Source organism: Leguminivora glycinivorella, chromosome 14 (genome assembly GCF_023078275.1).
Source record: "Leguminivora glycinivorella isolate SPB_JAAS2020 chromosome 14, LegGlyc_1.1, whole genome shotgun sequence".
NCBI classification, from domain to species: Eukaryota; Metazoa; Arthropoda; class Insecta; order Lepidoptera; family Tortricidae; genus Leguminivora; species Leguminivora glycinivorella.
The window spans coordinates 12,032,068-12,046,513 of NC_062984.1; the positions used below are offsets into that span (position 1 = coordinate 12,032,068).

At 35.3% G+C, this 14,446-nt stretch overlaps 1 protein-coding gene across 1 annotated transcript in view; it reads right to left on the bottom strand.

Moving 5' to 3' along the window:
* Positions 1-2,598: 2,598 nt before the first annotated feature.
* Positions 2,599-14,446, bottom strand: part of LOC125233205 (protein eva-1-like) — a 128,374-nt gene continuing 116,526 nt past the window's right edge. Inside the window, exon 9 of the mRNA XM_048139115.1 lies at positions 2,599-6,752. Coding sequence (XP_047995072.1) covers positions 6,235-6,752 — 518 coding nt within the window. The 3' untranslated portion in view covers positions 2,599-6,234. The remainder of the gene's footprint in view (positions 6,753-14,446) is intronic.

Genomic DNA, 14,446 nt, shown 5'->3' on the forward strand with positions numbered 1-14,446 from the left:
AAGGCAAGTTGTGCTAAAGGGTCTGCTCCTGTTATTTTTAACCGCCTTCCATATCTCAAGGGAAGGGGTTCTCAATTCGTCTGTATGTTTTTTATTTTTATTTTTTTTTTTTTTTTTTTTAATGTTTGTTCCTCGATATCTCCCTCATTACTGGACCGATTTTGAATTTTTTTATTTTTATTGAATGTATATATATATATATATATATACAGATTGGTCCCATTTTTATCAAAACCCAGTTCTGATGATGGAATCCTGGAGAAATCGAGGGAACTCCTCAAATCTTAAAGGCATACATATGATAATTTTTGTGTTTTTAAAGGAACAGCATGCATTTACGTACGGAACAGCGAAATTTGGTGCAGTAGAACTGCTGATGATGGTCAGAACGGAACTCCTCAAATCTGAACGGCACACTTATAGTGACTTTGGTATTTTTATAAGAACAGCATGCACTTACGTCCAGAACAGTGACATTTGGTGCAGTGGAACTGCTGATGAAGATCAGAACGGAACTCCTCAAATCTGAACGGCACACTTATAGTGACTTTGGTATTTTTATAAGAACAGCATGCATTTACGTTCATAATTGAGACATTTGGTGAAGTGGAACTGCTGATGATCCACTCAGTCTGAACGTCACCCTTAATAGTGACTTTTATATATTTTATGTATGTATACGACTGGTCTGGCTCAGTCGGTAGTGACCCTGCCTGCTATGCCGCGATCCTGGGTTCGAATCCCGGTAAGGGCATTTATTTGTGTGATGAGCACAGATATTTGTTCTGAGTCATGGATGCTTTTTATGTATATAAGTATGTACCTATTTATCTATTTAAGTATGTATATCGTCGCTTAGCACCCATAGTACAAGTTTTACTTAGTTTGGGGCTAAGTTAATCTGTGTAAGATGTCCCCAATATTTATTTATTTATTCATGAGGAACCAAGGGAATTGTTCAAATCTAAACGGAGCATTTATACAATTTATGTCCTATATTTATAGTTTTTAAGCATTATTTAAGAGAATTGTGATTGTTTTAATTTTGGACATTTTTCTATGAATTTATCTTTATAGACAGTAGTTATTTTTAACCGCCTTCCAAATCTCAAGGGAAGGGGTTCTCAATTCGTCTGTATTTTTTTATTTTTTTTAATGTTTGTTCCTCGATATCTCCGTCGTTACTGGACCGATTTTGAAAATTATTTTTTTGATTGAATGTTTATGCATACAGATTGGTCCCATTTTTCTCAGAACCCAGTTCTGGTGGTGGGATCCTGGAGAAATCGAGGGAACTCCTCAAATCTGAAAGGCATACATATGGTGATTTTTGTGTTTTTAAAGGAACAGCATGCATTTACGTACGGAACAGTGACATTTGGTGCAGTGGAACTCCTGATGATGGTCAGAATGGAACTCCTCAAATCTGAACGGCACACTTATTATATAGTGACTTTGGTATTTTTATAAGAACAGCATGCACTTACGTCCAGAACAGTGACATTTGGTGCAGTGGAACTGCTGATGGTGGTCAGAACGGAACTCCTCAAATCTTAACGGCACACTTATAGACCTTATAGTGACTTTGGTATTTTTATAAGAACAGCATGCACTTACGTCCAGACATTTGGTGCAGTGGAACTGCTGATGAAGAGTGAGCCGCCCCTAGCACATCTCGGACACAAGCGATCAAATATATGAAAGAGGCGCGTTCCTAGCACACAGTCTAAGCTCGTGTAGGTGAACACGTACTATGCTTGTATGAGTGACATATGACAGGTCGACTGTTCGCGTTTTTGACAGGTGGTAACTGTGAGGTAACCGAGAGGGGGTGGGCGGCACTTTCAGCGGGGAGCGGGAGTGGCCATACTGTACGATAGTACTCATTATTATACTGTGCCCCTGGTTAGAGTTCCGTTCTGATAATCATTCTCATCTGTAAGTACTTCAGAATCATCCAAATTTCAAAATTGGTTCAGAAATGACGGAGATATCGAATAACAAACATTAAAAAATATACAGACGAATTGATAACATAATCCAACATTTGAAAGTATTTATCACCAGAACCCCAAAGGAAGGCGGTTTTTTTTTCTTAAAAATTATGATATCTAAATTAAACCTGTCATTCATCTCAATTTAAATACCATTTTTCAATATTGATTGCATCATAGATATTTTATTTATGTTTTTCACTAAATGGTTGTAAAAAATATATAAAATTGTACACTAAAAAAATCATCCTTTAGGGCCGGTTGCATCAAACCGTTTGTCACCGTTAAAGTGTTCGTTAAATTTTATTGTATGGGAAGTTCCATAAACATCTGCTGAGTGACGATGATGTGTCTGTCAAATGTGGTTGATGCAATTGTCCCTTAATCATGAATGATTTAAGTATCCATTAAATTGCATGTGACGGTGAAGGATAAGCGTATTAATGCACTCGAATTGCATTAGCACATTACAGCAATTCTTTTTGTCGAATTGTAACTGCAAATAAAGATAGATTTTTTTACGTTTACGGACTACCTACAACCTAAGTACAACGATTGCATTGCAATTCTAAAATATTTTTAGAGTAACAATAAAACAAAATACTTTAGTGCATATAATTTAATTATTAATCGATGTACCACATAAAAAGTTTCTGTACAGAGCTTATTTTATACTTAAAGTATCAAATAATGTGTTCTAGATAGTAATTTAATTATCAGTCATTTTTTTAATAGAGCCATTGTGTACCACATGACGATACTTTCCCACTTATTGGTACTTTATTATTATGTAGTTCCATCCAACTGATACCTATTTTTTTTGATAAGATGTTACAACCCATGTTACAAAATGAATATCTTCGTCTTCATAATCATATGCCCGACGACGCTTTATTCGAATTATATTCGAATATTATTCGCTATGTTCGAATATGTTCGCTCATTTTGTGGGCTGATCCATGTTAAATTTTAGTATCAAAGTAGTTCCAATGGCCGCCGCTAACAACAATGTTGGACATGCTCTTAAGATGACGTGTATTTGTGACAATCAGTGTTACAGATGCATGCTATAGTTCGTATAAAGTACACTGGGGCAAATCTCGACTGGGGGGCAGTTATAACTGATCCATTTTTTCCATTATTACACTATGATGTTGAGTTCTACATGTATCCATTGAACACGCCTACCGTATATAACCGGTGGACACTCTATTTAATAATGCAAACATTGTAAAACATGAAAAAAATGGACCAGTTACATTTGCCCCTAGTCGAGATTTGCCCCACTGTACCTTAGTACATAATTCCATGCTATTTTAACCTCGTAAGTCCTCGCGTGCTTATGCAAGTTATATTCGAGCTTTGAACTTTTATATTTAGAAATCAAAGAATCTTCAAAATTATTATTGCTCTGGGTCTTAATCAGGATAAGGGCCACTTGCACCAACAAAAATAGAGCCACCATTTTATATGGAATTTGACAGATGACAGCCCACTAACCCTGAGTTAAGTGATTGGTGCAAGTGGGCCTAAATGTTTTAAATACAAAACTGCAAGACACGTCCTTGTCACAATCTTATTCCACAATGATATCGAGTCTCTTCAATATACTAAACAAAACATAGTTTTCTATAAGACAGTGATTTACAATGTAATCTCACAAAGATCTCTACGAGGATAAGTTGTCCAGATCAACAGTGGCATTAATTTAGTGGAAATTAGGATTTATACCGTTCTTAAACAAAAACCTAAGAACATTAACCTCCTGGACATACATACCGCCGGTTTATATCCTATGGGTAGGACAAATGTATTAGGCACAAGATTAAAGACGCTCTACCGTGTAACAGGCTAGTTTCCTAGTAGTCAAATCAGCTTCTTTTTATAAACTGTCAAAACGATTTGTTATTATGGAATTAGTATGAAATAATGAGGAGTGACGTCACGGTCAATTCATTTACTTTATTTTAATATATCTTTCTCTTTGACTTATTAATAGATATTATGTTTAAAAATAACTACTGTCCATATTTTTCTTCTAATTATGTGGTGCTTAATAGACATGTGTAAGTAATGCGAGTAATATCACAAATGTGATATCACTTGAACACGTAATATGGCATTACGTATCACTCTGAGAAATCCACCATCACCTCTAGCATTACGTATCACCCGAACGCAAATGTCGGGAACTACTAAAACAGGTCGCATAATATTTACTAGTACACGACATTAAGCACTGTCGTGTACTGCATAAAATATTTTCTTTTAAGTATAGGAAACTAGCCTATTCGCTTAAAGATACGAGCACATTAATTATGGAAAGCGACGATTTTGTACATTTTACTTGAGAACGTCAGATTTGAAGTTTGAAGTGACATCATTTTTATACGTACCTACTGCTATAAATAGCCTTCCTACGCAAATCGTCACTACTTTTAAAAAACTTGTATCTTCGTCTGTCAATGAAAAGAAAATTGTAGTAAGTATGTATGGAATGCATATAGACTTACTGCAGTAAACATCTTATTTTTCTGCCTTGTTACACAATCTGCTAATATTCTTCTTTTGGAGTACGAGTACGACGGGATATTAGAAAACTGTGTAAGGTACAATGGGGCAAATCTCGACTGGGGCACAATTGTAACTGATCCATTTTTTTAAGTTCAGTTCCACATGTATCCACTCAATACTCGTGCCATATACAACCAGTTGACACTTTAAAACATGGAAAAAAATGGATCGGTTGCATTTGTCCCCCAGTCAAAATTGCCCCGCTGTACCTTATTGTAAGGTACAGGGGACAATCTCGACTAGGGATAATTTCAATCGAGAATCGAGGTATTGATTTTTTTTTAATTATTAACTAGAGTACCATATGAACAGAATTGCTCATTCATTCCTACCTTATGATAAATCGATAACATTAAATGTATTACTTGTATCTGTATCAGTTAGATACTTACATACTGTGAAGAGTACCCGAAACGATCATATTAATGGCCGTAAAAGGCCACGAAGTATACTTAATCTTAGTTTATTCAAACCACTTTGAATAACTACAGTCGATATAAAGATAAAAACCAATTATACACATACTATAATAGAATCAAATCCAGTTCCTAGCTAACGATTGTGGGGCTGCGATTTCATTTTCTTATGAGTGAGGTCGATACAATATTATAAGCAAAGCTTCGCCCTGCCTAGAACCTTCTTAACCGGTTGAGTACATTTCCATACAAATTGGTAACCTCGAGCACGATAGGGTGAGTTTAGTAAGGAAATATTCGAGCGGTAAAGTGGTTTGTGCTTTGTGGCTAATAATTATATTTACTCGGGTTTTTATCGGTCAAATTCCGTCTCAACCCGAGAAACAGATTCTGTTTTAAACGGTTGGTCTGAATCTTATAATAAAGGGAAGGAATAAGGGAAGGGATTCTTTTGAAGGGATAAGTTCGCCTTTGTACTGAAACTTTTTATTTTAAATATTATGTGCTGTATTATTTTCCTGTACAATAAAGTATTTACTTACTTACTTACTTACTTATTTTGATTTGATCTTTCACCTATCAAAAACGCTATCAACTTAGTACATAATGAAATTAACTTGAAAACAAAGAAGTTATTCAAACGTAGAAAAAATATATTTAGGCAAAAATTCAGTTTTTTGCGAAATATCAGATCATAAAAAAAGTAGAAAATAATGAGGAAGTACCCGAACTCTTTACTACGACACGTGTAAGCTTTCTGCGCCGAACGTATAATGAATGTTTATCTTAAATCTACTTTCAAGAGATTGTAAATAAAATATAAATGGGTTCACGAAGTAATAATCTAAATTCGGTGGAGGTTGTTTTGAACGTAAATGGTAAACAAGTAATACATAATTAATGTCATCGATCAGTTAGGTAAAACACGTATCATTATTATCAATAAACTCAATTCAAAACTACAACTGCAAACCTCATCTAAATATAAGAAGTAATCTCACAAGTAAACTCTCCATATTAATTAACTAGACAGAATATCTTTCCGATACAATAACGCATTTCATCATATTAGGTACTATATTTTACAGAAATCTGTGGCATTTATTATGAAAGATCTTTTATTAATATCACAGTATCACAGTGTTAAAAGTAGGACATTGTTCATAATCCACTAAGTCCTATATTCACTTCACTACATTGCACTAAAAACAATAAGTCCTAGATACGTCTGTACCTTGATTTTCTTGTTGTCACCCAAAGTAGTACTGGGCGTTGGAATATCGATATAAACTCCTGGTGTTAGGGTCCGTCTCGTTTTGCACTTGGACGCGAGGCAGTGTTTTGACCGCTACGCCGCGACCTAACGTGCCGTGGGGCATAGTTCGGAGAGGCATTTCTATGGGGAATTCGGCAACCTGCCCGTACATGTTAGTGCTGACGTGAGGGTAGGTATTAGGCACAGGTCGGCCGACATACCGATTGATTTTCGGACTGAGAGCAACGTCGGTGAATTGCATTTCTGGCTTCAAGCCAGAATCGACGGTATCGACCGGGACAGATAGGCTGGTGATGTTGATGTCGTTATCGACCTCTGATATGCTGTCGTTGAAGCCGTTGGGGATGTCGGTACTGGCGGAGACGTCGGGGCCCTTGGGGCGGTCGCGGCCGCGCTTGCGCAGCACGCACCGCGCCACCACGGCGACAGCGCACAGCAACATGGCGCCGGCCACTCCCGCAATGATGTACGCGTACATGGTGGTCAATGTATCTGAAAATAAAATTTTGATAAGTTTCTCTTTCATACATATTTTACATATTTAGTTCATGTGCTCTACCTACGCCTCTATGAGACACAGGCGTGATTATGTGTATGTATGTATAATGACATGACATTTCATAAATATGGAGTACTAGCTGTTGCCCGCAGCTTCGCTCGCAAATTAAGGAATGCTATATACAAACTTCAACCCTCATTTTAGGGAAGTGGGGGCCAGGAAGAGATAAAAAATAGCCTATGTCACTCTCCATCCCTTCAGTCTCCACTTAAAAAATCACGTCAATTCGTCGCTCCGTTTAGCCGTGAAAGACGTACAAACAGACACACACACTTTCCCATTTATAATATTAATAATATATAAATATGTATTATGTAACATGTAGTATAGATATGAATAAATAATATTCATAGAATACATTCTATACATAGGTATATTTCACACCTCTTCTCTTTTTGAACAGCCTTTACTAGACTGGATACAATTATAACTATAATATAAAGCATCTTTTGCTAATTTATATTTAATATTTTGAAATTTGTCCCGGGTTCGAATCCCGGTAAGGGCATTCATTTGTGTGATGAACACAGATATTTGTTTCTGCATGAGTCATGGATGTTTTCTATTTATATAGGTATGTATAAGTAAGTATATCGTCGCCTAGCACCCATAGTACAAGCTTTGCTTAGTTTGGGGCTAGGTTGATCTGTGTAAGGTGTCCCCCAATATTTATTTATATATTTTATTTAAACAAACTTTACGCCTCCGCTGTAGTGCAAATTAAACGTGGACAAATCGTCAAGCCTTAGCCGAGCGGAACCAGTTCGAACGTCATTTTTACTCTTTTTGTGTGTGGACATAATTCATTTACCTGTCGGCTTTTGCCGAATCCGCGTCGATAGATGTATTATTTTTAAGCTAAAACATCCCAAAGGAAAAATAAGTAAAAATATTTTTTCACCACACCAACGTAAAGGCTTACTTTGCTATTCGAAAACAGATAGCAATATTGCATTTTATCCACAAGAGTGCAGTATTGTGAAAATTTCATTCTTTTAAATTGATGTTTAAAGCTGGGTGTTGGAATTCACGTATACTTATAAATGATGATTTTGAATCATAAATGTTAAAAAAAATTTAACTATTTTATTTATTTTGATGTTTTACAATTCATATTTTCACAGTGTTGGTGTGGTGAAAAATTTTGTGTTTCACTCGGTGGCAAAGTTTGCTTAACCTTCGTGCCTTGGTCCTCGCAACGCTCAAGATTCTACTTTTTGAACCACTCGCTACTTCAATATTGGAATCTATCGCTTGCTGCTCGGGTATCAATATCGGCACGTGCAGTTAAACAACAACTTTGCCCCCTTGTAAAACAAATAACTATTGTAATCTAAAATTGTAATGTTTAGTACCTGTATTCATAACTATTTTTGTATTTTAGGTATTTTGTTTTCTATAATGAGAAAAAAAAACAGGCATAAGAAAATTATGGAGAAAAAAGACAACATCCTTCCTGAGACTATTTCCACTAAGATTATCTGAGTAACATTGTCTTTGGACTGAGGAATAAACTGAAAATGTAATAGACACTAAAGTAAAATACACTGACGAGACGATGACAATGAATGTTACAGTGTTGATAAAAGACTACTAAAATTTGAGTTAATATTAACTGTCACAAGACGAGACATGGAACTACTTAACACTTTCGAAACCGGGCTCTACGCGGCGCTACGACATTTTCGCTACATACGGGGAAACCCATGTAATCGGCTACGCTTCTACGAGCGGTGTGCCCGACAGTCGGGTTCTTGGTAGCGAAAGTGTTAAGTATACCAATGTAGACTGTCCATTAACATCCATACTAATATTATAAATAGGAAAGTGTGTGTGTCTGTTTGTTTGTCCGTCTTTCACGGCAACGGACTTCAAAAACCTCACGAGCGACGCTATCGACTATTTACGGAATGCTAAATTTAAGTTGTGATTTGCATGTAAGATTGTAAATTGGACGGTGTTATGGAATAGCGAACTAAGCGCCAAAATCCGAAAAAAAAGTTATGAATGCAGTTCGGATATAAATGTGATAATCTATAGTATTGATTATTTCTTTGTTGAAAAATCATGCTTACAGCCTTATTTTAAGGGGTAGAATCAAGCGACACGTTAAAATTTGTATGGCCCTGTGTACTAAGTCGTTACGTAAAAACGAATTGAACGCCAAATTTACTTTTACAAATTATAATAAGCGTATATTCTAAATCGCAAAATCGAGTTAAACGCCATAAAGATGTTATTAATTCGTTTTGGTTTAAAGTTTTGATGATTTATAAACGCAATATCGATTTAACCGCCCTATTGGTGTCGTTTAATTCGTTGTTACATATTTGAAATTGCAGGATATTTCGCTTAATGAGAACTAAGTATCAAGAGGTTTTGTTATATCATAATATATTATGTGTGTAATCCTGGCTAGTACTAATGAATTATTATTAGTTACAATGCCAATTTTGCCATATATGCTGATTTTTTTGACATTTATTAAAAAAAGTTGATTGCAGAACAAAACTAAATTGTTAGACGGATTAGTTCCTAATCATTGTGGAGGAAAACATTGTTGTTAATTTATTTACAATAGCACTATTTACTCAAATATATGGAATTTTATTTTATTCCAGTATTCACTTTACCTCTAACAATTTGCATTAAAGAATCAAGCGACAAAATATGTCTCATAGTACGCTACGGCGAAATAAATTAACCTCATCGCAGTATTAGTTCAATAAAGAATCAAGCGGAAAAACGTTAATAACTTCGAAACTTGAATAGGTATGGTGTTATTTTTTTTATCAATTTAAATTATGAACACTTTTATAGGTTCAATGTCAAAATTAACTTTTTGCTTTATAAATGAACAAGCTTACAACAACTGATTCAAATTTCAAATCTTTCTAGCTCATTTTCTCGATTTCATCTAACTGTCGCTTGATCGCTTATTCCATAACACTGTCCAATTTGCCATACGATAAATAATACGGCAAAACGGAGCGAAGAATTGATGTGATTTTTTAGGTGGAGATAGTTATAGTATGAATTTTCTGAGATGAACTTTTCGGTTTTGCCCTAATCTGTTAAACAAAGGCCTTTGTTTCTATTATTCGCGGTGGTTAGCTCCCGTTTCCACAGCACGTGCTAAAGTCTCAGTGTAGTTAAAAAGCAACTATCATGATAGCAATAAGGTTCAAATTTATTAAACAGTTTGCAGTGTGCAGGTAACTTTTTTGAAGATGACAAAACGTGTTATCTCGGAAAGGGCTTTTTATGGATTTGAACCTTATTGCTATCATGATAGTTGCTTTTTAACTACACTGAGACACGTGCCGTTTAAACGGGAGCTAACCCTGCGGGAGCGAATAATAGAAATAAAGGCCTTTGTTTAGCAGATTAGGGCAAAAGCGAAAAGTGCATCACAGAAAATTCATACATAAAGGGATGGAGAGTGGCATAGGCTACTTTTTGTCTCTTTCTAACGCGAGCGATGCCGTAGGAAAAAGCTAGTTAGAAATAAAGCAAAGTGGAGGCAAAGAAAGACAAGTTTACACAGATAAAATTATACTTCAGAGTGAATTGAACTAATAGGCTAGTTTCCTATACTTAAAATAAAATATTTTATGCAGTCCACGAAATAAAGCACCACCTAATCACAAGAGAAATATGAACAGTAGTTATGTTTAAACATAATTTATAATATTCAACAAGTCAAAGAGAAAGATATAAAATAAATAAATTGACCGTGTCGTCACTCCTTAGTATTTCATAGCAATTTCATATTAGCAGATCGTTTTGACAGTTCATAAAAAAAGCTGATTTGACTAGTAGGAAACTAGCTTATTCTAAAAATATAAATATCTACAACAATAGGAAACTTAATAAATAAAAGCAATAAATAAAAACAAAGGCAAACATGTAAGTCGAATCCAATCAGAGTTTCTTTAAATAAAGAGTTTGTACAGATCCTATTCTCTAATGTAGGAGCAAAATAAAAATATTCTCTTAAGCGCCGTTTAAAATAGTGGATTTTCTCTGCGCTGAGCGTAATGCTTTATTTATAGCCACTTTCATTGTAACTTAGAAATTGTTTAATATTTTCTAACCAATTTCAGCTTTCATAATTTTAATATGAATGTAACTCAATTATTTCCGTAATATAAAGGTTTTTAATCGTGATTTTACAGAAAATAAGTAACGGTGACCAAGATTATTCAAAAGGTAATTAAAAACTTCAGTTTTAATATGAGTTATATAAAACCGGCCAAGAGCGTGTCGGGCCACGCTCAGTGTAGGGTTCCGTAGTTTCCCGTATTATTTTCAAAAACTGTTCAACCTATCAAGTTCAAAATAATTTTTCTAGAAAGTCTTTTTATAAGAAATAAAACTATGCAAACGGATTAAATCGCGTATAATGAATTTAAAATTCATCCCGGATGAATTGTAAATTCATTATACGCGATTTAATCCGTTTCCATATTTTTATTTCATGAGTAACTATCGCAGTAACCGAAGATAATATTAAGTCTTTATAAAGTTCTACTTTAGTGTTTTTTTTCATATTTTTTAAACTTATGGTTCAATAGTTAGAGGGGGGGGGGGGGACACATTTTTCAACACCTATCCAACAATATATCACACGTTAGGGTTGAAATGAAAAAAAAAATCACTCCCCACTTCACGTGTACCTATACTAGTTAATAAAACTTTTTTTTTTCTTTTTTTATTTTACCACTTTTTCGGCGTGATTGATATATGTACTCGTACATATTGGTACCAAATTTCAGCTTCCTAGTACTAACGGTCACTGAGATTATCCGCGGACGGACGGACGGACGGACCGACGGACGGACAGACAGACATGGCGAAACTTTAAGGGTTCCTAGTTGACTACGGAACCCTAAAAAGGAGTAAAATATTCATTGATAAGAGGCTGACAGTTCCTAATGAAATTGAATCGATATTAATTAATCAGTTTTTCGGAACTATTATTTGTTTTCGTAAAGCAAAAAAATGCGAGTACAATGTGTATTTTGAAAAGATGATACAGTTTGCGAGAAAAAGGGCATTTCTGGCAAACTCTTTTAAAATCGATCTTATTCCTATCTAGGATTAAAAGGATCAAAAAAATCCAATTAGAAATGCCAGAAATTGAGAAAACCTTTTCCTTATTACTATGGTTAACCACACAACGAGTTGTATTGTAAACTTTTGTGTTGATGTTTTAAATAAATAAATAAATAAAAAGTATAAAACTATATGCCATAAGTAAATGATGAGATGACGGATGATAGGGAGGTATGGAAGTGGAAGACATGCTGCGCCGACCCCAAATAAATGGGATAAGGGCAGGCGAATGATGATGATTATGCCATAAGTAATGTCATATTCAAAAAGGAAAACAATGATTTCGCTTGGGCAAAAAAAACCTTCCCCTATAAAAATATGGCGTACAATTTAGACATTTAAAATTAAAATAAGCCGGCGAAAATATGTTTTCAGTACAGATGGTCGTTTTTTTACGCACTAGTTCGAGAAGTGGTTCATTATATGCCAGGTCGAAACTTCGGAGGCTCATCTGTACTGAAAAACGTCGTACGATACACGTGCGAAAAGGAAATTTGTAACTCGTGTCGATATAACACTCCCTTCGGTCGTGTTTTAATTTATCGCCACTCGTTTCGAACTTCCTTTTTTACGCACTTGTATCGTAATGTACTATTTTGGTAGCTATACAGGGTGGGGCCTGTAACAAAGGCGAAGAATTGTACTGTAGGCTATTCTCATTATACTGATCAACATTTGTTCAGTGACTTTAAAAAATTATGAAGTCTTTAAATTTTTAATTTTTCATACAAAATAAATATTAGCTTCAATGTACGCCATTATTGTTGTCATTTACGTTGTCTGTCACACTTTAGACTTAACAGAATTCGCAATACATTACCTCTTAGAAAAAACTTTCAAGGGTGATAAAAATCAAAATACAAGTTATTTTTAAAAGTCGCCGAACAAATGTTGATCAGTATAAGGAGAATAGCCTAGAGTTCAATTTCTTCGCCTTTGTTACAGGCCCCACTCTGTATAATGGTCAGGGAGCGTACTTTTCATGCCGATGACATTAATCTGACGTCACGCTCCGTATAGGGTGATCCCAAATAGTTTTATTGTAAATTATTAATCATTAGTCGTTAATAATTTTAATCGTGTACAAATTACTTCAAATACAGTAGTCCATTTACATGTGCCATAAATAATACCTACTTGAAATGTGAAACGTGAATAAAATTATTCGATTTGTTTTTATAAACAAATTTAATTAAATAGTATTTATTAACAACACATTACAATAAATACGTAGAAAAGAGAATTTCTCTCTAACGTAAAGCACACCATCCTTCTTGCATTCATTACCATGCAAAGAAATTCATAACTTAAAATGATTGATGACTAATGATTAATAATTTACAATAAAACAATTTGTGATCACCCTATATGGAGCGTGACGTCAAATTGATGTCATCGGCACGAAAAGTACGCTCCCTGATAATGGTAAATCTACGTACCTTATACAACTAGGGAACAAACCAAATTATTTTATTGAATATTTATTTTTGATTTGTTCTTTTTCAAGTAAAATAAATTATAAATTGAAATATTTAGATTATCATACACGAAAGAAAAAACGACAAGGCCCACTGGTGGCTGAGCCGGGATTGCAGGGAATCGAACCCGGGTCTTCAGCTTACGCGGCTAACGTCATTACCACTGCGGCACTTTGGCGCGCGCGGGTGGCCTAGTGTTAATGACGTTAGCCGCGTAAGCTGAAGACCCGGGTTCGATTCCCGGCTCGGCCACCAGTGGGCCTTGTCGTTTTTTCTTTCGCGTATGATATCTATTTCAATCTAGGTACTTTATGTTGTGAGGCAATTAATTTCTCGTTATAAATATACTGTCTCTAATTGTAAATGTCAGCTTTCATTTCAAGATTTCGGAGAATGAAGCTCATTAGATTCTAATTAATTATTAAACTGATCCCAAATAACTGGTTGACATTGGATCTCTTGAAATGATAAATTGAAGCTGTTATAAATTATGTAGGTATACCTAATATTTGTTTTACAATTTTAGGGCCTCCTCAATAATAATTTTGCAGTGTAAAAATACCTTGGAGCAAATGATTGACGCTATACAGTGTCTCGCCGCGACATAGATAACACGTTTCTAATTGTGTGTCATTTCCTATACACTATATAAGTAAATTACATGAGGGTATATGTTCAGGAGAGATATAAGCGCTGGTGGCGGTAAGAGCGTGCGACTTTCGATCCGGAGGTCACGGGTTCGAACCCGGCTCGTACCAATGAGTTTTTATGAACTTATGTGCGAAATGTCATTTGATATTTGCCAGTCGCTTTTCGGTGAAGGAAAACATCGTGAGGAAACCGGATTAATTCCAATAAGGCCTAGTTACCCTTCGGGTTGGAAGGTCAGATGGCAGTCGCTTTCGTAAAACTAGTGCCTACGCCAAATCTTGGGAGTAGTTGTCAAAGCGGACCCCAGGCTCCCATGAGTCGTGGAAAATGCCGGGATAAAGCAAAGAGGATGATGATATGTTCCGGAGAGATGATCTTGC